This window comes from Felis catus, chromosome A1 (assembly GCF_018350175.1).
Source record: "Felis catus isolate Fca126 chromosome A1, F.catus_Fca126_mat1.0, whole genome shotgun sequence".
NCBI lineage: Eukaryota > Metazoa > Chordata > Mammalia > Carnivora > Felidae > Felis > Felis catus.
The window spans coordinates 26,856,945-26,883,425 of NC_058368.1; the positions used below are offsets into that span (position 1 = coordinate 26,856,945).

General features: G+C 38.0%; 2 protein-coding genes across 14 annotated transcripts in view; one reads left to right on the forward strand and one right to left on the reverse strand.

Moving 5' to 3' along the window:
• The window catches only part of LACC1 (laccase domain containing 1), a 34,685-nt gene extending 18,636 nt beyond the window's left edge, over positions 1-16,049 (reverse strand). Inside the window, exons 1-7 of one of the 7 annotated variants that reach the window (XR_002741182.2) lie at positions 15,489-15,689; positions 14,164-14,776; positions 13,329-13,507; positions 12,426-12,591; positions 9,197-9,422; positions 7,648-7,808; positions 6,540-6,659 (exon numbers count right to left, since the gene is read on the reverse strand). Coding sequence is in view for 6 of the 7 variants with exons in the window: in XM_023251788.2 (XP_023107556.1) it covers positions 7,649-7,808; positions 9,197-9,422; positions 12,426-12,591; positions 13,329-13,507; positions 14,164-14,722 (1,290 nt within the window). In the remaining variant the exon portion in view is untranslated. Of the gene's footprint in view, positions 1-2,492; positions 6,660-7,647; positions 7,809-9,196; positions 9,423-12,425; positions 12,592-13,328; positions 13,508-14,163; positions 14,777-15,488; positions 15,690-15,904 lie in introns of those variants that run through there. The other 6 variants (XM_023251788.2, XM_023251785.2, XM_023251787.2 and 3 more) reach the window with 6 other exon arrangements.
• Positions 16,047-26,481, forward strand: part of CCDC122 (coiled-coil domain containing 122) — a 54,702-nt gene continuing 44,267 nt past the window's right edge. For 3 of the 7 annotated variants that reach the window (XM_045053345.1, XM_045053361.1, XR_002741186.2), the window contains exons 1-3: positions 18,653-21,451; positions 25,327-25,416; positions 25,927-26,042. In XM_045053345.1, coding sequence (XP_044909280.1) covers positions 25,371-25,416; positions 25,927-26,042 — 162 coding nt within the window. In that variant the 5' untranslated portion in view covers positions 18,653-21,451; positions 25,327-25,370. Of the gene's footprint in view, positions 16,224-16,503; positions 16,560-18,652; positions 21,452-25,326; positions 25,417-25,926; positions 26,043-26,481 lie in introns of those variants that run through there. The other 4 variants (XM_045053349.1, XM_023251792.2, XM_045053354.1 and 1 more) reach the window with 4 other exon arrangements.

Sequence of the window (26,481 nt, forward strand, 5' to 3'; positions counted from 1 at the left end):
AGGGTTGATGGCGGAAGCTGGGGGAGAAGGGAAAATGAGTGGTGAGCATTGAGGAGGGCACTTGTTGGGATGAGCACTGGATGTCATATGTAAGTGATGAATCATGGGAATCTACTCCCAAAGCCAAGAGCACACCGTATACAATACTGCTTAGATATGCCAAAATTTTGTTATATTTTGTAGAAGGTAGACCTTTGAACATTAACATAGCCCCTCACCCTGCCTAATGGAACAAAAACTACTATTCTTCTATATATGACCTGGCATATTGCTGAGTATACACTACATTGACAACTGAATTTTGGTCAAATGTCTCTATGGAATTGGGGGGGGGGGGGACACTCCAGTGCTGTATCCATTCATTTAGAGGTTTATATTATGTATGTCCTCGGTGCTGCTTGTTTTCTCAGGAGAAAACCTAAGTAAAAGTAACCTTGAACCTAATTTGAGTTCTAGTCAGTCTTTGAATACAAACCAACCTCTGTGGTCTGACTGAGCTTAATGGTATATTCCAGGAAATGAAAAAAAGCACAGAATGGATGGAATATGCAATAGAGAGTGGGGAGTGGTAGAAATAGAAAAGGTAACAAAGGGGTGAGATCATAATAGCTCATATAAAAGTTAGTGAGTAGGCCTTCATCTTGGAGATAGCAGAAACATCATATAGTACAGAGGGATGTAATATGACCAGATTTGCATTTTAGAACAATAATAGCAGTAAGAGAAGAGATTCAATGAAGGCAGACTAGTTAGAAGGCTGGTCAAATGATGCATCTGAGAGATGATGATCTGAATGTCTGGCAGTTAAGATAGAGAGACATGGGAACAGATGATAGATTTATAAAGGCAGAAGTGTAGGGGAAGAAGAGGTGAAGGAAAGGGAGACATTCAGAAACACTCTAAGATTTTTTGGATGAGCAACTTCACGAAAAATGGTTTCATTCTCTGAAATAGAACATCAGAGGGGAAAAATTTTGGAGGGGAAATGGTGAGTTAAGTTTGGAGGATATTGTTTTGAGGGGCCCATAGGATATGTCCAATAAGCAACACTATACCCAAGTCTGAATATGTACTTGAAAGTATAAAACTTAAAGAATTAGGTTACCTTATGTAAAGGAAACATCGATTATAAACACGAGGATGATGGGGTGGGATAAGAAAATAAACTCTATGTTCATAGCAGCACTCTCAACAATAGCCAAATTATGGAAAGAGCCTAAATGTCCATCAACTGATGAATGGATAAAGAAATTGTGGTTTATATACACAATGGAATATTACGTGGCAATGAGAAAAAATGAAATATGGCCTTTTGTAGCAACGTGGATGGAACTGGAGAGTGTGATGCTAAGTGAAATAAGCCATACAGAGAAAGACAGATACCATATGGTTTCACTCTTATGTGGACCCTGAGAAACTTAACAGGAACCCATGGGGGAGGGGAAGGAAAAAAAAAAACAGGTTAGAGTGGGAGAGAGCCAAAGCATAAGAGACTCTTAAAAACTGAGAACAAACTGAGGGTTGATGGGGGGTGGGAGGGAGGAGAGGGTGGGTGATGGGTATTGAGGAGGGCACCTTTTGGGATGAGCACTGGGTGTTGTATGGAAACCAATTTGTCAATAAATTTCATATAAAAAAATAAAAAAAAAATAAACATTTTTTAAAAATTAAAAAAAAAAAAAAATAAAATAAATAAACTCTAGGGGCGCCTGGGTGGCGCAGTCGGTTAAGCGTCCGACTTCAGCCAGGTCACGATCTCGCGGTCTGTGAGTTCGAGCCCCGGGCTGATGGCTCGGAGCCTGGAGCCTGTTTCCGATTCTGTGTCTCCCTCTCTCTCTGCCCCTCCCCTGTTCATGCTCTGTCTCTCTCTGTCCCCCCCCCCCCCAAAAAAAAAACACGTTGAAAAAAAGAAAATAAACTCTAAAACATGTGCGTAAGGAAAGTAAAGGAATAGGGAAGTACTGATAATATGTAAATTGAAGCAATGTATAATGCAAAACTAGGAATTAAGAAAATGGAGGATAGGGGCACCTGGGTGGTTCAGTTGGTTGAGGGTCCAGCTCTTGATTTTGGGTTGGGTCATGATCTCACGGTTTGTGAGATCAAGCCCCACATCTGGCTCTGTGATGATGGAATGCAGCCTGCTTGGAATTCTCTTTCCCTCTCTCTTGCTCTCAAAATAAAGAAATAAACATTTTTTTTAAAAAAAAGAGAAAAGAAAATGGAGGATATTAAAAACTCAAAACTCAATTGTCATGAACACATCTATTTTCCACAAATGTTTCTCATTAAATGAGAGTACTCTCTTTTTGTTGTTGTTAGAAAGGAATGTGACATTTTGAGCTAAAGAGTCTGCTGGAAGCTTTAATTATTTAATAAAATACAGTAACTGGACACCCCAGCCTTCTGAGAATTAAATAAAACAAAAAGCCTGCTCCAGATTTAGAAAGGACATAGTTTACCACAGGCACTTGGCACAAGGACACAGGAAATACGATGTAAGCATTTATTTCTCTAGAAAGAAAATCTATTTAAGGAGAGTATGAAAAGTTTGTCTCTACACAATTGATACGTGATCATCATGAGTCCAAACTAAATGTGTTAATCTGGAAAAAGTAGTAGTGACAGATTCTATTTCCTTCACTAAACAAATAGCTAGCATAGAATAACTCATTACTTGTAGCAGCCGCCCCATCTCTGATATCACAAGTTTAAAAAACATTGCCTACAATGGAAACACATGTGCTCTAGACCACAGTTCACATAAACACATACAGTAAGCATATAAACTACGATTCCCATTCTTTACTGCACAAGTTACAAAAACTTTATAAAAAGAAATCCATAATTCCACTGCATCCAATATGTTGTGTGTGAATTTACATTATTTAGGGCAAACAGGCTATATATAATACATACACATTTCTTGCTTGCCATTTAGCACAAACACTCGGATCCACACACACACACACACACACACATAGATAACTGAGCAGTGCTTTCTTGAAAGTGCTGGACTTCCATAGATTGGTGGCATCTAAGAGTTCACATAACAAATAGGATGTTGGGACACCAGGGTTGCTTAGTTGGTTGAGCATCCGGCTCGTGATATGGCTCAGGTCATGATCCCAGGGTTGTGGGATCAAGCCCCATGTCAGACTGAGTGTGAACCCTGCTTAAGATTCTCTCTCTCTTTCTCTCCCTCTGCCCCTCTCCCCCGTTCTTGCTCTCTATTAAAAAAAAAAAGTAGGATGGATATATTGTAAGTATAACTTTAATACAACCAAGTAAAAACAATTATTAAATCTACTTTGAAATATAAAATGATATAATTCACATGTAATTGACATATTATCCTCCAGCTTTTGAATCCATGGGTGTTATGTTTTTGTCATGTGTCATAGAATAAGCTTCTCTGAATTTCTCCCCCCAAATTCTACTTACAGAAAAGGAATTACTGGAGATTCTGTAGAAGTGAGATAGATCCAGGTGGGTGAGGGTTCCTAAATGCTTTTATAGACTTGAACTACAAGATGGTGCATATATAAAGTAAGAGCAATACATTCATTAACTTTAAAAGCACCTCTTTTTTTTTTTTTCTTTCCTGGTACAAATAAATACAGAGAGTAAGATTGGTTCAACTTTATACCAAGGAAAAGAGCAAAGCTACTTGTAGAAATACTGCCTCCTAGTGGAAAGATCACTTTTTCATTTGTTTTATAAAGCACTGGAGTACAGCACATTTATTTGGTCACTATATTACTATTCACAATTTAAAACTACAGTTAGACAAAGTTTAGTTTGATACTTAGCACCTCCAAAAGAATCATGTCATGAACTCTCATCTGATTTACAAACGTGATTCCTCTTCTTAATAAAATGACAACCAGTATTTCATATGTGCAGTTAGTAGCAGAGCTTAGATTGAAAACTAAACTTACTAAAAATAAAAATCATCATTGTGGTTTTACCCTCAAAGTACCAGAAACCTATACATAAATGCTTGAGAGTGACAAAGATCTTATAGAAACAGTAAGACACAATTATTTAACAACCTAGTCATTCTGTCTCTGAGTTAATCAAAACTTTTTCACTCAGTAAAACAGCAAGGAGACTTTTCATTAAATACTTTGGAACAGATAATCCAAAGTCATAGTCAAATATAATTTTATTTTGTTTTAGAATATTTTGGTACATAAAGTGAAATATGGTCACCTAATCCTCTTGTAAATTTATAAACTTCAAACAAAATAATGCATAGTGAAGAACTGGAAAATGATCAACCTTTCTTAATGTGTGAAATTATTCTTAATCTTCATTGTTATCATTAAACAAAAGTATTTTTCCTGAGTTTGAAATTGTTATCCTATGTTTAATGCCTTCCCTGAACTGGAAGAGACGAGGTATTTAAATTTTACACTGTCTTATGAGTTGCATAGAAGAATTCAACTGAACAAGGTATCAGGTTGTGACGACTTAACAACACATATCTCAGTATTGCAATTGCTGGTTTATTGACTGCCACCTTTCAGTAGATATTAAACCTCCTAAAAGCTACAAGTGTATTTTTTTTAACCTATCCTAGTACCTCAACAAAATTTTGACTGAATGTATGAATGGATGATATTAACAGAACGTTGAAAATAAAAATTTAACTTAGATAGCTTTGATTAACTGTAAAATCTAAAATGAGATTTGAAGTCCTAAGATGTGGGTTCAAGTCCTGCTTTATCACAAAGTATATGATTTTAAACCTCAATGAGACTTAAGTTTCCTCATCTGAATAAAAAGAATAACAACTGGCCTATGTATTTCAGAATAGCTGTCAAGATAAAATGAGGTAACGTATATAAAAGCCCTTTGTAAATACCCAACAAATGTAATTTTCCATTATTCTACTACCTGTTCATATAAGACACATATGAATAAAATAAAAAAGTTGAAGATGCAATGAACTACTCACTTTAAAAATACACGCCATATATACCATTTTGCCCCATGTACACATAGCTTGACTCCTCTCTTCAGCCTACAAATATATTTAAAACTCCTGATCAAAAGAAAAAAAATACCCCTTCCTTTGAGATACACAGCCCCCAGTGCTTTCTCTTCTCTAGTAAATACTATCAAAGAAGAGTGGACACCTACGCATCCTCTTCCACAGTGTCCTGAAATCCGACTCTGCCACCATTGCCTACAGAACAGCTTCAATATGGTTAATCCACTGGTTTCTTCTCAGTTCTCATTTTATTCCATCTCTGAAAATTTCTTGTACGCTGTGTCTCTGAAAATTCTGAGTTCCTCTCACATCCACACTGGCTTCTTTCTTCAAAATGGGAATACTCTGGTTTTCTTCCCTTATTTCTAATTATTAATCTTTTTTTTTTTTAATGGTTCAGCTTCTTGATTCTTCAAACCCAGGTGTTGTATGAAGTTTCACCCTCAAACCTCCTTTTCACTCATCCTGTAATTCTGCCTAGATGATTCAGTCTACTCCAATGGCCTCAGGCCTCATTTCTGCATAGCCAACTTCTAAAGCTCTATCTTTCTCCCAGCTCCCACCAATGTGACAGGGCTGTATTTCTAGTCATTGACCAAATATTTCCATCTGGATACACTTTAGTCTGCGTGTCAAACTCATTATCCTTCTCCCTTTTCCCAAACTTCTTTCTTCCTCTTGTTGCCACTCTTGGTAGTCAACCAAGCAGAAATCTTGGAGTCATCAATGACTTCCCCACTCTTCCTCAGCTGTCCTCTTCATTATCTATTAAGAGGATCTACTGATTCTATATCTGAAACGTCTCGCCATCTATTCTCCTCCATCTTAATTTCCATGGTCTTCATTTAGCCTTCATTATTTCTTTTTTAAAGTATTTTGCCTCTTAACTAATTTTCTCTGGCCTGGTCTCTTGCAATTTAAATCCATCCTGTTACAGATGTCGAGAAAATAAAAACACTCCCCTACTTTTTATGCCTACTCTTTAACTGAAAAATCAACTCTAAACTCTCTGACATGGCATGTGAGACCTTAACTAATCTCTTTCCAACCTGTTTTTCCAGTAACTCCTGCCTACACACTTCTCTCTCTAGAACATGTTACACACTCAATTTCATGCCCTAGTTCATGGTGTTCCCTCTACCTGTTATGGTTGTTCTTCATTTGTCAAAAGCCTGTACATCTTTTGGGCCCATGTGATATATCATTTTCTATATAGCACTTTCCCTATCCTGCCTTCCAGAGAGAATTAATCCTCTCTTCTTCAGTACTCTTCCACGGCTATCAAAATTAAATTTAAGTATTATAAGTGTTTATCTCCTCCATTGCATTAGACTCAAGGGGAAAAATTATTACTTATTTTGACTCACCTATGCTTCATCAATGCCTGACAAAGAGGGTACCCAATAAATACTGAAATGAACAGACCTATTCCTGATTCATGCAACACAGAAAATAGACCACACTTTACGAATAATCCTCATCTAGATTTTGTTAGAATCAAATAAAAATCATTTGGTTTTGGATAATAGTGAAAATATACCTAAAGATGAATTATCCATTATAATCCTTTTGGTTTTAAGTAAATCAAACAGCTAAATTTGTCTCTTGTCGTTGGTTTAGGAGGAGGCAGGAAACAGTTGTGTAAAAATCCAGTCAATATCTGTAAAAATACATTGAAATCAAATAAGAGACCCTTACTAATGCTATTATAATATCAAGGTAAAAATCACTAAGTATGCTAAAGTCTTTTGTATATTAAAGAGTTAAAGACATTGTGAAGATTAAAAATAATATTAATTCAGTTAAAAGGAAACTTAAGGAAAATTAGATATGTGCTAAAGGGTCAGGACTAAATCGCTGTCATGAAATATTTTTTTATAACTCTGAGAAAATTATCTGAAATAAATACTAACTTAATGAAATTATATTCTGTCTCGCTCTATGACTATAGATCAGGTATCAGCAAATTATAGCCTGTGGGCTAAACCTGCCTGGCGCCTCACCTGTTTTTTTCATAAAGACAGTTTTATTGAAATACAGTCGTACTCTTTTGTTTCTGTGTCTTTCCTGTCTGCTTTTGCTGTACAATGGCAAAGCTGAGTAGAGATAGAAACTGCACATACTACAAAGTCTATTTATTATTTATCCTTTAAAGAAAACTAGCAAATTCCTGCTATAATCAGTTGGAAATCTAGTTGAAAACCAAGCCAGTTTGTGTATGTGAGGATTCTTTATTATTCTAGAATTTAGAATCTTTATGCAAAGATTTCTCAAAAATCAAAAGAATAAAAAAAAGAAAGGTATGAGGATGTTATGATAGGAAGTATACTGATATGAAGTACAAAGAAGATAAATGGTATTCATATCGGATTTTTTAAAAAGAATAAATGATTTAATTTTATACTTATATGCTAGACTGATTATTCTTCATTAACTAGGAAAAGGAGTGGCTATTCTTTATATTATAGCATGTCACTAAAATTAACTTTTCTACCTCTATTGCTTCAATAAAAAGTAGAAACTTAATTCTTCCTACAAGAATAAAGGGGTAAAGTTAAATATGATTAATTATTTTTAAAAATGAGGGGAGGGAAAGGTGGAAAGAGGAAGAAGGAGAGAAGGGAAAGACGAGAGAGAACCTACTGTACCTCATTCTCTAATTGATATGAAGCCAATCTGTGTACCAAAATTAAGGCCATCTCGGACGTGGGAAAAAAACTTGTCAGGATGGCAGGATGTACAGATGTTGAGATCTTGGTTCAGGTCCTGAATATTCTGTGGTAGAATTCCTCCCCGTTCTAGAAGAATCCTTGGGATAAAGATTTTTTAAAAGATAGCAAGAGTTTATTTTACCAATAGACAAAGCAGTAATGTGTGTGTGTGTGTGTGTGTGTGTGTGTGTGTGTGTGTGTGTATTGGATATTGGTATAAAAGAATTCTGGGAAAGATCTGCTTAAAACCATGCAAGTTGATTTTCAGATACAAAACATGAACAAGTCCAGGAAATGATAGATTTTATCACCATTCATCACTTAAATTCATATATAAACTGTAAAACCTTCCATATTGTTCTGCAGACATGACCTGGGAATTTTATAATCAAAATCAAGTACTTATTCAGAAGAAACTTCTAAAGTTACCAGGGTATTGGCAGACAAGATTCATTTGATTCAGAACATGCTTTTTAGTCATTTGGCCCTCCCTTCTCCTGTCCTCCTCTTAACCAGATTTTTCACAGAGAAGTTGTTTCTTCATAAACACTTTATGATATGAAATATGACTATAAATTAGTGACACTAATTCCACAAGTCACATTTAAGAATCAATTTCAATCCTTTCTACTTATGTGCTAAATGAAGCAGAATCTCAGCAAGGTTTTGTTGGCTGGAACAGAAACACAATTCAAATCAGACAATTTTCCTTTATAGGAATGATAATGGGTATTAACAGCAACACTTTGTAACTCAAAATTGTAAGGGGCCATAAAAACCTTGAAAGTGACTATGTGCTTATATTACCTAACATTTTTTCTAAGAAATATATTCCTCTAGTTATAGAATAAAATAATTTTAAAATATCAGCTTTCTGATAGTTTATTGTATTTAGGACATTTTAGCTGAGGAATGTCTATTAAGTACATGGCAACTTTTCTACATGAAGTCTAAGTAGGTCTCTCAAAACTACATGGTAAATATATCCTCCTTCACTTTTAAATCAGTAAGAGGTACCAGACAAGAAAATTTCATTATTCAAACTTAAATGACAATGTATTTCATAATTAAAATAAGTTTTTATATATATGTGTATGTCAGCTACTTAAATACCTGCCACCTGAATTTTTCTTGCAGTTACTAATTGTTGTCTAAAGTACTTTTCATTTTAGAAACAGGGGCAGCTGGGTGGTTCAGTCAGTTGAGCATCCGACTTGGGCTCAGGTCATGATCTCATGGTTCATGAGTTTGAGCCCCACACTGGGCTCACTACTCTCAGCACAGAACCCAATGTCCTCCTCTCTCTGGCCTTCCCCTGTTCGTGCATTCTCTCTCTCTCTCTCTCAAAAATAAATAAATATTTAAAAATAAAATAAAATAAAATACACTGAGGCACTCATGCCATAGAGACTGTATATTAAAAAAAAAGAGAGAGAAACAATAAGCAATAACCAAACTTGCAGTTCTGTAATGAAGTCAAACCTACCTAGTGGCTTTACGAATGTCAACACAGGGATTTGGTGAATCAAATAACCGTACACATTCAGGATCAAGATTATGAAATTCCTTTGCTGATTCCCTTGGCAGAGTAAAACAGCAAGGTCCTACTGAAGGTCCCAGTACAACAATAATGTCTTCCAAACTACAGCCGTATTCTGTGATCAGAGCATGCACTGTAGCCATAGCAACACCTAACAAAGTACCTCTCCAACCTGGTAAATAGGAAGAAAAAAAGATAAGGGAAGTTAAAATGTAACATTGCACCTTAATTTCTATCTAACTTAAAAATGAACAGTTTGTGTATTTTTCAAACTCCAGAAACAGCAAATAAATCACAAAATTAAGCTAAATAATCAATTAACTAAAATACTGGTTTTTAAATACGGTATGTTATATAAAGCACCTGACATAGAAAACATATTTAATGGGAGGTCCCTTCCACTTTCTTTAAAAATATTCTACAGCTTCAGTTTCCACTGGGATTATATATAACTTGTTAGTATTCTCTCTCCTTCACTTTTTTCAAATTTTTTTAAATTGTGGGAAAAAATATGTAAAATAAAATTTACCATTTTAACTCTTTAAGTGTATACTTCAGTAGTGTTAAATACGTTCATCTTGCAAAACTGAAACTCTATACCCATTAAATAACAACTCCCCCTCACCACTTTCCCCTCGCCCTGGTACCCACCATTCTACTTTCTATGAATTCGCCGACTATGGATAAGCCATGTAAGTGGAATCTTAAAAGTGTCTCTTTGTGACTGACTTATTACACTTAGCATAATGTCCTCAAACCCCTCATTCGGGTGTCAGGATTTTCTTCCTTTTTAATGCTAAATAATATTCCATTGTCTGTATATATCACATTGTGTTTATCTATTCATCCATCTGTGGACTCTTGGATTGCTTCCACCTCTTTGCCATTGTGAATCATTCTGCCATGAGTATGGGTGTGCAAGTATCTTGTCAAGATCCTGCTTTCAATTCTTTTGGATATACCCAGAAGTACTGGATACCAGGACTTCTACCTAGAAGTAGAATTGCTGGATCATATGGTAATTCTATTTAAAAATTTCTGAGGAACCATCACATTATTTTCTATAGCAGCTGCACCATTTTACATTCCCACTATTCCCACCAATAGTACATCAGGGTTCCAGTTTCTCCACATCCTTACCAAAATTTGTTATTTTCATTTGTTTTTAATATTAGCTTTCCTAATGAGTGTGAGGTGGTATCTCATCGTAGTTTTGATTTGCATTTCCCTAATTATTAGTGACATTAAGCATATTTCACATGCTTGTTGGCCATTTGCTTATCATATTTGGAGAAATGTCTAGTCAAGTCCTTTGCCTATTTTTCTGGGTTGTTTTTTTGTTGTTGAATTATAGGAGTTCTTTATACATTCTGGACATTAATCCCTTTTCGGTTATGTGAATTGCAAATATTTTCTCCCATTCTATGGTTTGCCTTTTAACTGTGTTGATGCTCAGTTTGTAATTCTGATGAAATCCAATTTATCTATTCATACTTCTGTTCCTTGTGCTTTCGGTAATCACATCTATAAAACCACTGCCTCATCCAAGTTCATAAGGATTTACACTGTTTTCTTTGATGAATTTTATAGATTTAGGTCTTACATGTAGGTCTTTAACTCAATTTGAGTTAATTTTTATATATGATGTGAGATAAGGCTCTAATATCATTCTTTTCTATGTGAATATCCAGTTTTCTCAGCACTATTTGTTGAAGAGACTATCCTTTCCCCACTGTATAGTCTAGGCACCTTGTTAAAAATCTTTTGACCATATGCAAGGGTTTATTTCTGGGACCTCTGCTCTGTTCCATTGGTCGATATGTCTGTCTTATGCCAGTACCATACTGTTTTGATTACTGTGGCTTTATAATAAGTTTTGAAATCAGAGAGTGTCAGACCTCTGACTTTGTTCAAGAGTGTTTCATTTTGACAGCTTTAATCTTTGATATTTAAAAATAATGTTTCAAAACCTAAGTAGTAACAAATAAGATTTTTTTATATCCAGGAACTAACTCAAACGTTAAATAACAGGGGCGCCTGGGTGGCGCAGTTGGTTAAGCGCCCGACTTCAGCCAGGTCACGATCTTGCGGTCCGGGAGTTCGAGCCCCGCGTCAGGCTCTGGGCTGATGGCTCGGAGCCTGGAGCCTGTTTCCGATTCTGTGTCTCCCTCCCTCTCTGCCCCTCCCCCGTTCATGCTCTGTCTCTCTCTGTCCCAAAAATAAATAAACGTTGAAAAAAAAAATTAAAAAAAAAAAAACGTTAAATAACATTTTGATAATGGCAAATCAAAATTTGACTTCTAGTCATCCAATCCCATAACTCTAGCTAGATCAAAAGAAAAATATGCCATTTTCTTATTTATCTTTTGTCTAAAAAGCAAAGTAGTCCTAGATTTACAAGCAGAAGGAAATCTGAAAGATCATCCCTTATTTCACATAGAGTAGTACCCACAGGATAATTTAAATAGCATTTTAAAATACCTTTAGAAAACAAAATTCCATAACCTTAACACAGCATCTAAAAATCCTTTGTTCTTATCTTTAGATAATAAAGGCACTAGACTATAATGTATTAAACTAAACGACTTTTTCCAAACATATCTTGCTTTTTCTTACCTCCATACCTTTTACACATGCTGTTGTACCTTCCCCTTCATGAATACCTTTCTGCAACATGCTTAACCTTCCTATTCCCCATTGCGTGGACTTCGAGGGTTCTCAATCAGAGGCAGTACCACTCCCTTTGGAATGTTCTGAAAAGCATGAAGGCTTTCTTTTTGTTGCTGCTTTTCTTACAACAACTGGGGGGGGGGGGGGAGGGGTGCTACTGGCATTAAGAATTTTGGAAGCCAAGCAAACTGCAATATAAGATTATCTTGCTCAAAATGTTAACATTTTGGCACCCCTGCTGAGATACATTGGTACCTACTCAGGTCCTGCAAATTCCTCAGAAATCAGCCTGGTTACTGCTTCCTTTGGGAATTCTACTCTGATTCATATAATTTGACTTAGGTACTGCCCTCACCTGTTCCTATAATAAGAGTATGCTGGTTCTACCCCTTTATACTTAATACCATGTAATTAACTGTCTTATAATGCGCACCGTAAAGAAATTATAATTTTGCCTATACTACAAAATTGGTAAAACCTTAAATGCTTCATTAAGGATACTTACCAGAGTGAGCAACCCCACATGCTTTTTTGACAGGATCAGCAAAAACTATTGGTATACAGTCAGCACCAAGAGCTGCTATTGTGACTCCCCTCTGATTTGTGGTGATTCCATCGTAAGATTCAGGCTCCTTCCTTCCCATAATCCAGACGTCATTGGCATGATCAGTCTAATACCAAAGATGTGTGATAAAAATATTTTGAAAGGAGGATTTCTCATACCATAAGCTTTTCTGAAAATACTCTTTTTGTACAAAATTAAACAATCAGTTTAATATTACCAGCAAGCATTAAGTATATCGCTTCTGTATGTGGTGAAATACCAAATTTACTTATCACTTAACTTTTGGTATTATAATCTCTGCATATTTTAGTCAAAGGAAAACACACTTTAACACTTAAAAATTTAATACAGTATATCACAAACATCTCCTACTAGAGATGAGTAAATCTCTACTTGCAGCAGTTTCCAAAGAGTATTATTTAAGGAAAGAAGTTAATTACCAAATCAATGACATTTTTACTTTTCCTGATTCAAATAAACCTAGCATCTGTAAGGAACAAGGCATCCATTGTGACCCTAGTTCCTCCTAATGTTGATTTAGAAAATAATAGCCTTTTTCTCCCATCATTCTGGAATCTTCCTTCTGAATCAAAAAGGGCAGTGATACCATACCCTGAGAATTAAAAGTACTTTTAGACATGAGTAGCTTCAGGTGAAATCTATCACAGAATTGATATTTAAGCTATAGAGTACAGATCTAAGAAAAACAACCATAAGCATTATCCTAACATTTTCAGTCAAACACCAGATGCAGAAGTTAAACAGCTTGATTAAAGTCCATGAAGTCATTAGCAGAGTTAAGAATATACTTTGCATCTTCTAAAACATGAAACAAAACTTTACCTTTATTTGGTAAAATTTCTCCACATCAAATCCTGCAGCATTCCCCAACCTACGCAGATTTTCTTGGACAACAACCTTGGGATCCCTCCGTTTGGAACTACTGAAGAGATTGAATGAGCTAAGAGTTGGTATGTAAGATATTCCACCTGTCCTTGTAGTAAATCCATGCAAGAAAATATCTATCGAATAGAAGTAGTGAAGATTCAAAATATGCTATACAACGACTATAGAGCATTACCAACCCAGTCTCACAGTAAGACTTTCCCTGATCACCTCAAGCTGCTTCCAATTTCTGCTTTCTGGCTTCCAATTTCTACAGCACTGTGTACCTCCATGTATTCTTGTTATACACGATTTGTGTTTGCTCTACCTTCCCCATGGGACTATTGCTTTTCGAAGGGTATCTTCTGTCCCATCTGTCTTTGGTATTCCTCATAGCATACAGCTCACAGTAAGTATCATTTAACCAAGAGTAAGATGGACTCTTAAATTTCATTCTTCTGTCGAAACGCCAATGAGTTAAGGTTCCAGAATTTCTAAATAGGAGATGCTTAGGGTCATAAATCTCATTTTAAAGGAAGGCTGGGGGATTTGTCTTAAAGCTGAATTTGCACAAAGCAAATTTATCTATTTAGGGTGGCTCTGAAGGGACTGTCCCTCGACACTGCTGACGCTACAAGGCCATCCCTGATACTCCCATGTTGCAGCTGATGCCAATGAGCTTATAAACCCTACAGTCTACAAAAGAGAGGAGGGGGAAAAAGGTGACCAGCCTCTAAAGAAAGACTGTTTTTTTTTCATGTATACAGTAAGAACAACACAGTGTTTAATATACCTGAGATTAATGGAGATGTGATAATGGTTAATTCTCCTTTCAGAGCTGGCAGACTTCTCAAATATGTTTTTATTTCATTCTGGATTGCTTCTTGTTCTTGATCTGTGATCATGTTTATTTCAGTGGACTGTTTCACAAGACCTCCCCTCAGAGTCACCTGTAAATCTTCAAACTCAAAATTGTAAACGTTGGTGAAGAGTTGATCAATAAAAGCTTTCAGCAATGTCTTCCGGTGCTTGGGTACAATTACCTTAATGCTGCTCAAGTTTTTTTCATCAATTTTTTGTTTAATGGTATACAAAGAGGCAGCCATACTAGGATGGCTAACAGTCTCAAACTCTCTCAAGAGAGCTGATAATCCATTGCTTGCTTCCAGTTCAAAGTTATGTTCCCCATCCCTTTCACAGCTGATGCTATTACAACACATTATGCAAAGAAACTTGGCCTTGGCAGCATGATGGTATCGGACAGCATTCAGTGTCTTCAGTAATACCTGGTGACTGTTTTTCTGAGAGTTAAATTTCAAACTGAAGAAATCAATCAACACTGCTTCTGCCATCCTTCAATAGGGTACGCAGCCCTTCAAACACTTCTGTGCCTCCTAAGAAATCACCTATAAAGAAAAATTGGCCTAAGAATGCAAAATTATATCAACCTTCTTATAGTTACAACAGAAATTTGTGCCTACATCAAAAAAAAAAAAAAACAAAAAAAGGTTCACGGATCTAAAAATGTAGTAAAATAGTAAATCTAGACTTCTCCCATTAAAGCCAGTCCACTATCTGTCCTACGTGAACCATGAGAGGAGAACCATCTTTTAATTTGTTTTGTGAACGTATTTGTACATCTTTTCAGCAGGACTACAGTTCCTCTGTGTGTGTGTGTGTGTGTGTGTGTGTGTGTGTTTGCACACAGCAAGTTTTAAGTAGGGAATTACTTGTTGACCTAGACGAAGTCTTGTTTCTTAATTACAGGGTGTCAGTTTATGTTATGTACATCATTAATCTTGATGTGACTGGCATATTAGGTCACACCTCTTCATATGACACATTGGGGCCTTAAATTCAACAGATTAAATGGAGCTGCACTAAAATTCACGCTTTTAAGGGGATAAAAGCTGAGACGATCCAGGATTTACAAAGCACTCCAAGTAGGGCAATGGGCACAAAGACTACCACGATTTGGATCAGATGCGCTGCCTACCCTCTTGCTGACTCAGGGCCCAGGCCCCGCCCAGAGTGGATCTTCACCCCTCCAGCCCCAGCACTCCCACCCCAGGGCCTCCGCTTTCTCTTCAGGGGCCGCTCCCAACCTCCACTCCATACCGTACTGGGCTCCCGCTGAAGTTCACCTCGCCAGTTTTGAAAAACATTGAGAGAAGCTGGGAGGGTGACGGCCTCCTTCCCCTCTGCCTTGGGAAATGCCGCAAAAAGCGTCTGTCCCGGCCCGGTCCCACGCTCGGTCTCCACCTGCCCGAGCTCCACCACCGCCTCTTCCCCGCCCCTTTGGCACTTCCTGACATACGGACGTGCACCGTAGGCAGTTTTCCCCTTGCCGCCTGCCCACGCTCCGCTTAGACCTATACTCCCAGTCTGCTGCGAGCTCGGAAGCGCCCGGCAGCCACCGCCACCACCCCAGCCCCGAGCCAGGATGGAACCCGGAAGCCGCGAGCTGGGCACCTGGAATCCTAAGCCCCGCCCCGCGGCCCCGCCCACTGCGGCGCCCGCCCCACCTCACCCACCTCACGGCCTACCAGCCGCGGGGTGGCGTGCCGGCTTTGCGTGGACTCGACGGCCGGGGGGTCCCGCTGTCGCAGAGGCCCGGGCCCGGCCAGGCCGGCGAGCGGCACGGGGGCACGAGCGAGTTCGAGGGAGAGGGCTGGGCACCGAGCGGCCAGGCGGGCCGAGCCCCGGCGCGGGGAAAGTCCGGGAAGAGCCGAGAACTGGCCCCCGCGGCCACCTCAGTAGTTCCGGGTCAGCGCGGCCCGTCGAGGCCGTCCTCCGCCGCCCTGTCTAGGCAAGAGAAACAGGAACCGGGGCTCTTTGGCCGGAGCCAGGCGGGTCAGCGGGCGGGGGCCAGGGCGGCGGGCCGTGAGGGGGAGCGGGCGGGCAGCCAGACTGGAGGGCCCGTGCGAGGAGCTGGCCGGCGGGAGGCCAGACCCTTGAGGGGAGCGGGGCGGCTGGTCAATTTGAAGGCCCGTGAGGGGAGCGGGTTGGCGGGGAGGAGGAGGGTCCGCGAAGGGGCGGGCTGGCGGGCTGGCCCCTGTGCGGGGTAAGGCGGGAGAACGTCGTGGGGAACCAATCGCAGACGCCGTTCTGTGAATGGATTCCGTCTCCGGGAGTGGGCTTCCCCAAATCGGCACCCCGCTCCGGCCCAAGCAGTCCCGGACCAGCTGTGTGAGCCAGAGTTTTGGTTTCATTCCTAGAGCCCAACCCTGAGAACCTCCTATGGTTCAAGTAATAGGCCTTCTCGGGGCGGGGATTTGGTTTGTTGTTCTTGCTTTTTTTTTTTTTTTTTTTTATGTTTGTTTATTTTTGAGAGACAATGCGCCAGCAGGGGAGGGGCAGAAGGGGGGGGCGGAACAGGATCCAAGGCGGGCTCTGGGCTAACAGCGGAGGGCATGATCTGGGCTGGAACTCACCAACCCGGAGAGCAAGACCTGAGCCAAGGTCAGATGCTTATCCCACGGAGCCACCCAGGCGGCCGCTTGCTGTTGTTTTTTACAGTGTGTTGTTTGTTCCCGGAAACAACTTTGTTGAACCTTCCTTTGCCTTTTTGCTGATTCCGCCTTACTTGCTGACGGGACCAAAACTCCATACAGCCCCTTGTACTGACTTTTTTGTATGCCCGTTTAAAAATATGAGCCCCTAGTAGAACATTAGAAGGCAGTGACTCTTAGAAATGTAATAAATTAGCATCCCTTATCTAACCTCGAAGAGGGTGACACTCATTTAAAAATATTGAACAGCTGCTACATGGAAGGCAGATGCTATGGTAAAGGGAGAGTCAATCCGACCTTCACAGAGTAGGAGAAAGGGTGCTTCCTGTGGAACTGGTTATGATGGAAGGAGAGGTCCCTTTTGTCTTCATTGTTGCTTAGATGATAAATGCTGAAGAAATTTAACCTGAAAGAGAGAGCCTTACATATCTGGGAGTTTAGAAGAGCATTTGGAAGTGGGCAAGTGCTTCCATTCTATTTAACTAGGTGATGGGATCACCAGCCCAGAACAGGAACTTGCTGTTTAGTATCCCTGGCAGGTGTTCTGTCCAAATTTGTATTTTCATGATTTTTGTTGGACATTTGTTAAAAACCCTGAGTGGCGGATGGTACACTTGATCAGAAGGTGCACTCTGCTCTCTGAGTTTTGTGTTAAGTATTACCTTAAGTAAAATAGAAATCTTTGAGTTACAAAGCTGGTTTAAAACGTTTATCCCTGTTTTTATAGACAATGGTGGGAATTCATTTTCTTTTCCTGAAACAGTAGTGGCAGTAAAAAGTTTAAAAAATTTCAGGGGCGTGTGGGTGGCTCAGTGGGTTAAGCAGCCGACTTGGGCTCAGGTCATGATCTCCCCCTTGGAAGGTTGGAGAGTCGAGTTCCCTGCATCAGGCTCTGTGTTGACAACTCAGAGCCTGGAGCCTGCTTCAGATTGTGTGTTTCTCTCTCTCCGCCCCTCCCCTGCTCGTGCTCTGTTTCTCTCTCAAAAATAAATAAACGTTAAAAAAATTTTTTAATGTTTCAAAATAGGGAAGCTACCAGGAAAGAGATAGTTTGTCATCTTGTTCTATTTACATACTATTTCCTTTCACCAGTTGTTCCTAGACTACTATCTAGCCTCATCTCCTAACTCTCTCTTCCTTCATCCCGGTTTACCCCACTCCGGTGGTTCTTAATCCTGGCTGCACCTCAGAACTACAAGTAGAACCAACAACAAAAAAAAAATAAATCTAGGGACTCCACTCCATATACATTTAAATCAGAATCTCTGGGAGTCAAGTCTGGGCTTGTTTTTCCCGGCTATTTGTTTTCTTTTAATCTGTACAGATGATTCAGATGCATAATTAGGTTTGAAAAAACAAATGCCTTATTCCCAAGCCATTTAAACTAAAGGCTGTTCCTTGGATGAACTACAAGATTTTTATCCTTTACATTTGCTATTCCTTTTACTTAGAACACCCTTCTCTTTTTACGCTTATTTATTTGCTGCTTATTTAAGATCTTTAAAGCCAATCATAACTTTCCTTGAATCCCCATCCCCTCACCAGACAGAATTAATTGCTTCTTCCTTAGCATTTTGTTCACACAGAAGAAGCCCTCTCATTGATGTACTCTGGACCCATAACCTACTAATAAATTGAAAAAGTCAATTAAACATTGAATGTATTATTCATTTTTTTATTTTTTAAATATTTTTAATATTTGTTTATTTTTGAGTGAGACAGAGTGTGGGCAGGGGAGGGGCAGAAAGAGAGAGAGAGAGGGAGACAGAGAATCCAAAGCTGGCTCCAAGCTCCGAGCTGTTAGCACAGAGCCTGACTCAGGGCTTGAACCCATGAACCATGAGATCATGACCTAAGCCAAAGTCAGATACTCAACCTACTGAGCCACCTAGGTGCTCTGAAGTGTAAACTTTATAAGAATGAACTTGATAGTATATGACTTTTCTCTAAATAAAGCTTTTTTAAAAAGTATATTTCTTTTGAGAGAGAGAGAGAGAGACAAAGAGTACATGCAAGTGGGGGAGGGGCAGAGAAAGAGGGAGACCGACAATCCCAAGCAGGCTCCAAGCTGAGTTCAATGTGGGGCTCTAACTCACCAATCCTGAGATCCCCACCTGAGCTGCATGATCTGAGATGAAGTTGGATACTTAACCCACTGAACCACCCAGGCACCCCAAAGCTATTTTTTGTTTGTTTGTTTGTTTTTTGTTTTTGTTTTATGTGTTTTGGTCAGTTTAACCCGAGAGTCGTGATAGAAATATAACATAAATATCTTAAACATTTTGTTTTAGCCTAAAACAACTATGTGCTCGTTTGCCAATCTGAGAAAGCCATGGCGTTTTCTTTGCACAAGTTCTGCTGATTAGAGTTTTGTGTTGCATTTCTTGCATAAACTACACCTCTAAACCATCAGCAAAGATTTCCTAAGATTTTATTCCTTTAAGAGGAAAATAATTTAAAGGCACTTGCAGAGCTGTCTGAGTGCAGATTTCTCCTTTATAATCTTTTATTGTGATCTCACACATTCAAACAACTCACAGTTAGGGGTCTTTCCAGAATATTAAACATTAGATTTTAAAGAAACAATGAAATTTATTTCCACACTATTTCATCGCTTTACATATTACTAAATTATGAAAGCAGAGTCACAAGTACAACTGGCATAAACAGGTTTGGGAACAAACACAGGTAACTCACTGTCAGATTGTACTGATAGGAGCAGAAGTAGACAGATTCACGGGAGAGTAGTTTCCTAATCAGTCAGCATGATGTGGGAATTAGCAGTTTATGATTTATAAAGGAAATAGAATGAGTTAATTGGTTAAAGTTTTTAGTGTAAGTAGACTAAGAGAGCAACTACTATACCTCTACATTTTAATTATTTTACTGTGTGTCTGTCGCCTTCATAGAGACGTAGAGCATTCTGAGGGCAGAGATAGTGCCTGGCTATTAAAGGAAACTTTGGGGGAATCCCTAAAAGTTCTTCTATCACCATATAAATCTTTAATCTTCTTATGAAAACAAATGAAATTCTGAAAAATGAACAGTTGTTTTTAAGACATTTACATTAATTCATGGGTCCCTCAAGAAAAGTAAATGTAATATTGCACATTTCCTTGTTAAAAGCTTATATTAATTTCCTAAGGCTGCCATAACAAATTACCACAAACTGGATAGCTAAAAGCGACAAAAATGTATTCTCTCGTAGTTATGGAAGCAGAAGTGCCAAATCTAGGTGTTCTCATGACCATGTTTCTTTCAAAGTGTCTCATTTTCGTTGCCTCTTCAGCTTCTGGTAGCTCCAGGTATTTCGTTCCTTGGCTTGGGGCTCTATGTCTTGAGCCTCCTATGGTCTTCTTAACGTGCATCTGAATCTCAAATCTCCCTCTACCTTTCTGCTGTAAGAACACTTGTGTGGAAATAATGGCCAACCATATGAGAATAAGCAAAGATTATTTATTCAGAGTTTGCTATGGCAAGGAAGTCAGCCACCATCACTTGTGGGTTGGCAAAGTAGGAAAGCTTTATAGTGGAAAAAAAGGAAATCTTCAAGTATACCCTGATTAGAGGCAATTGGCATGGGGAAGCTGTAAGTGGGCTAACTAGAACCAAGGCATCCTATGCGATTGGTTAAGTGTGCATATTTGGCTTTCTCTGATTGATCCCAAGATAGAAGTGGTGACAGAAATTAGGGAAGCTGTCAGTTATTCAGCAAACCAGCAAACACTGGTCATTTGGGGCCAGTTGTTACAGAAGTTTTTGTTTGGCTTCTAGAATTGTTATTAGAGATAGTGGTCTGGCTTCCTACAAGCCTGGCTTATAGACAGCAGGATGGTTTCCTGGTCTGGTTACTGTAGGAAACAGGTTGGTTTCCTGAGTTGGTTGCTGCCAATTGTAGGTCAGAATTCTGTATTTGTATATGGTCTGCCCACTGTTTGCATAGCCCATCTCTCACCTGTCATTGGATTTAGGGCTAATCCTAAATCCAGGATGATCTCATTTCAAGATCCTTAACTACAACTGCAAACACCATTTTTCCAAATTAGCACATTCACAGATTCTGGAGTTTGGGACATGGACATATAGGTGTGGGGGCACCATTCAACCTACAAGCTCCTCTTGGTTTAGAAATCATGCTTACTTGTACACAGAGTAAAAAAAAAAACCACCTTGCTTCTTACTGTCCTGAATGAAACACATAGGCAGGTTGTGACTGGATTTCATCATACACCTATCATTTCTATTTGAAACAGTTGCCTAGCTATCCCTTAAAGCTTGGATTCAAGCTGCGGATCAATCTTTGTATGTTTACACTTTAAAACAAGACATCTTGGTAGTCCATTACTAGCGGAACATTCAGAGAAATCTCACCTTTTGTAGAAAGCTAGAAGCAGGGTGGTTGATGTATTAATGTTGCCTGTATTGTCTTTGATAGGAAGTTAAGGAACACTGCAAATCCTGGTTTTTTTCTTTCTGTTTTCAGCATCCTGAAACCTTAATCACATTGCCTAGTCAAAGAAGAGAGTAATGACTACTCTTAGCAGATCCCAACACACTAGTATATAATAGGTATGAATACATTTTTAATGATCCAATTAATTAGTTCCTTTGGATGATGTTATAACTTCTCTTAAAAACATGTGATTGAAAAGACTTACACTCTTTTTTACCTGAAAAGTGTGTATTCTTATTTGTGCAGTGGGTGACATTTTCCCCACTATTATCTTTATTTGTTAGAATTGAACCACCCAGATCTGAGTTCATCATGTTTATGACAAATAAAGACCATAATTTAAAATTTGCTCGATTCCAGGGAACTCTTTGACCTCATCTTTCCCCAGGTTAATTTTCTTTAGCTTTCCCAGCTAAATATCAGCTTTAGATATTAAACTCCCCTACCCACTTAGAAAGCAAAAATAGTTTCACATGAAAATTATGTTTCTGGTAATATTTTCTGTTTTCTGAAAAGTCGCTATTTTAAAAGGGTAGGATGAAATTATAAGCTACTTTAACTGCCTAGCTGTCACATGACAGCTTTTCCCATTCAGAATGAAAACCGGTGCTTATGTGACATGGTTGCACGTACACAATTACCTCCTCGTAGTGCTTCTAAGCCAAAAGCTCTCAAAAGCCCAGAGGAGTTTGACAGTCTTGCTTTATTTTGCTCATTAACTTGGAGGAGGTACCAGATGATGAGTTTCCAAAAGTTGGAACCATGGCCTTTTAAAAATATCCCAAGGGTCAAATAGAGGGGCTTGCCTCTTCAATGCAAAAGAGGTAATGCGCAAATTATGCTTATCACAGTGCTTTCATACATGTTAAGTGCCTAATAAATGTGAATTTGAATCCTAATTGTTTCAAATTCCATCCTTCCTACTTGTTGGATGTGTGACCTTTGGCTAATTTCTTAATTTCTCCAAGTCTTAGTTTACTCATCTATAAAATATAGGTAAAAATAATATCTAGCTTATAGGATTGTTCTAAGGGAAAATACAGATAATTCATGTAAAAGCACTTAGAACAATGTCAGTTACTTGTAAGTACTCAATGTTGATTATAGTTAATATGGAAAAATGATAGTTTAGTGTAGTATTTTTATTAACTTATTTTCTGTAAAGCTAATTTTTTAGTTGAAAGTATATTTTCTAAATGATTGTGTTTTATATGTAGTTTGAACATTTACTATCAAATACTGTAGTTTTTTTTTAAATCAGAGTCACTTAATTTGTCTTTATATTCCTCAAAATACCTTATATATTATATGTACCCACATATATGGTTTGAATGAAAGAGTAATTGAGGGGCACTTGGGTGGCTCAGTCGGTTGAGCCTCTGACTTTGGCTCAGGTCATGATCTCACGGTTCGTGGGTTCGAACCCCGCGTCCGGCTCCGTGATGACAGCTCAGAGCTTGGAGCCTGCTTCGGATTCTGTGTTACTCTCTCTCTCTCTGCCCCTCCCCTGCTCACACTCTGTCTTCTCTCTCAAAAATAAATAAATGTTAAAAAAAAAAGTAATTGATACTGTCTAGTCTCTAAACTCTCGGTTTCATTGATTTAAATGACTGTAATGAATTATCAGTAGATGGCAGTAGTTTGTTTTCTTTTTTATCTTTTGTCCATTCTGCAATAGAGATCCAGAAAAAACTACAACTTTCCCAATTTTAAAGCATATATCCTTTCACAAATAGTTGGTTTAAATAAATGTCACCCAAGAGTTTTTCAATTTATGTTGCTTTAGAAATAGAGATCAAGAAGTACCAGTTATGTTATTTTTTATTATTATAAATCTAATGTTTTCCATTTTTTAAGATTTCTCCAACAAAATTTCAGGGAATACAAAAATGAGTAAGACACTGTATGTGTCTTCCTGGAGCTTATAGTCTAGTGGGGAAATATGTATAAAATGATGGAAATAATAAGAATAAAAATTGTAGGGGTGCCTGGGTGGCTCAGTTGGTTAAGCATCTGACTTCGGCTCAGGTCATGATCTCACAGTCCGTGAGTTCCAGCCCTGCGTTGGGCTCTGTGCTGACAGCTCGGAGCCTGGAGCCTGCTTCAGATTCTGTGTCTCCCTCTCTCTGACCCTCCCCTGTTCATGCTGTCAATCTCTCTCTGTCTCAAAAATAAACATTAAAAAAATTTTTTTTAATAAAAAAAGAATAAAAATTGTTAAGTAGCAGGAATTTGCTAAATGTTGTCATGCATTATTGAGTCCTCAAATAATTCTAATGAAACAGGTATTACTATTGTTTCTGTTTTATAGATAAAGAATCAGGCCCAGGTTGGGCCTAATAAACTAGTAAGTGGTACAATCTGAATTCAAAGCTGGCTGTGTCTTACTTTATAACCTAAACTGTCATCACAGTATAACAGATATAGAAAAATTGCACCAGAAAGAGGGAGGGATTATATCTCCCCAAAAAGATCAAAAAAGACTTCTTAAAGAAGATGCCATCTGTGAGGAAGTTGAAAGATTGGTTGTGATGTTGACATGGCGGGAACAGTATTTTAAGAGATTCTATCAGTAGAACAGGGTAAATTGGAATGAAGATAGACTACAAACAGACACCTAGAAAGTGCCAGGCACTGTTTCAGGTCTCTACCTTTGTGGACCTTATATTAGTAAAGGGAGATAGGAAGAAACAAATGTATATAAAATGTCAGTAGTGACAAATGCTATTAAGAAAACTGAGGCAGGGTCAGAAAATGGAGAATGAAGAAGGGGAGGTCATGTTTTAAAGAAGGTTATCAGGGAAGGCTTCTCTACTAAGATAGTATTTGGAAGTGCTAAGTAGTGAGTGAATCCTAATATAATTTAAAGAGGGAACCAACAGGTTTTGCTAAAAGAATTGCATGCAGCATGTAAAAGAAAAGTCAAGATTCTGGCTTGTCCTTTGGGTAGATAATTGAGACAGAAGTCCTGGGCCACATATTTGGAGAGTATCTTAAGGGATTTCCCAAAGGGCCTATGAAACATCCACAATGAACTCTTATTTGTGATTATCTTGAAGAAGTCTTGTTGAATTGCTGAGTGTTCTCTACTTTTTTATTTTATTGATTGATTGATTGATTGATTGATTGGAGAGGGAGCTGCCATTTATTTAGCTTTGCTCCCTCCTGTTCTATACTTTTTTAGAGAACTCCTTACTAATGTCTCCAGGGTTTTGGGCCTAAACAGGAAAAACTTCATTTATTGAGATGGAGGAGACTGTGAAGGAGCAGGTTTAGTGGTGGTGGTAGAGTGAACAGAGAAATACATAGTTCAGTTTGGACTATATTAAATTGAAATGCCTATAAAAATCCAAGTGAAGATATCAGGTAGGCAATTTTGGTATGAGTCTGGAGGTCAAGAAGGATGTTCAGATTCGAGATATGAATAGGATAAAACCTGTAAGTGGGTTTTAAGGCTATGCGACTAGGTGACATCAGTTGAAGAGTGAGTATGGAGAAGATGCCTGAGGACTTAGCATTGGGACACTGACATAGATGGGAAAGCTGAAGAGGAACTAGCAAAGGAAACCCTAGACAAAGTCTGTAATAATTACTCACTATATACGTCAGATACTATGCGAAGCATGCTACCTATATTACATTAATTATTATGACAGCACTGTGAGGCTTTATGGATGAGGACCCTGATGGTCAAAGAAGTTAAGAAATTGTCCCAAGGTCATAACAGCTAAAAAGCAGGAGAACCAAGATTCAAATACAGTTCAGTTTTCCTCCAAAGCTTTTTCACTTAACCATTGTGTTTTAATTTTAGGAACTAATGATGAAATATCCTTGCCATCCCTTTGAGGTTTTTGACAATTAATTTGCTTTCAGGATCACCAGGATATAAAACAGGAAAAAAGACAAACAGGAAAAAAAAGACAGGAAAAAAGACAGGAAAAAAAAACAACAACAAAGAAAAGAGAAATTATCAATATTGATTATTTTATAGGCACAAAAAAAGGTGAATCAAAAAGGGGGAAGAGACACAGAAGAATGTCAGGCAACAAAGAAATGAAGAGTCAAGGAGTTCCTGAAGAAGGTAATGAAGCAATCTTAAGAAATAAATAAAAGATAGGCAACAACAAAAAAGTAGTATGATAGGATAATTGTGTTAAAATTTATAGCCAAATAGAACAGAAGGGAACTGTTAAATTTCTCGAAGAAGGAACTTATATGTTGTTTGGAAAAGGCATAACAACCTGGAAATACAGGCCTATAATGAAAACTCATCAACTATAATCGCTATATAGTTGTTACGGTAGCACTGTATGTATATGTATAAATGGTCTGGATAAAATAGGACAATCAAAATATTTCTACCGTTCCGTACAGGAACAGGTATAACATTACAGTAGGTGATTCTGAATTGTGTATTATTATGGCATTTGATTTTGGTTTTGTTTATGGTCAGAAAGGGAATATTATCAACCCTAAATCTACTTTATTGATGAGAAACATCACATTTTTCATAACTTTGAGTAAAGAAACACTAATTTTCTTTGAGTGTTTACACTTAAATTTGTATTACGTACTTTATTCTTTTGTCTAGCTCTGGCTAACCGAGGCACATCTTCATTAACTGCTGCTGTAGAGCAAGTTGCAAAGCAACAACAATCACAAACATCAGAAATAGAAAAAAATAAAAAAGTTCTATTCCATTTGCAGGTAACCTATTTCATATAGTTTTTAAATGAGCCTTTACTGTCTTCAAAACTATATTAAATTATTAATAGAGAAGTTATTGAGGATAATTAATTTGGGGAGGCAATTTCTAAACTTCTATTTTTCATGTTTACTCCTTCTTAATTATTCTTTTATCCCTAAATGAAGTGTATACAAGTATTCGAGTGTCATGGAACATTTTACACACCCAATATACAAGGATTCAGCAATGTCATTGCAACTGTAGTATGTACATATAAAACCCATCTATCACATAGAATTATTTTAAATTCACTGCTATTTGATAGTTTTTTCTAAAATGTTAAGTTGAAGAAAAGTTAAGTTTTTAAGCTAGTGGGTTTTTTAATTTTTTTTGCTTTTATTTATTTTTGAGAGAGAGAGAGTGAGAGAGACAGTGTGCAACCAGGGGAGAGGCAGAGAA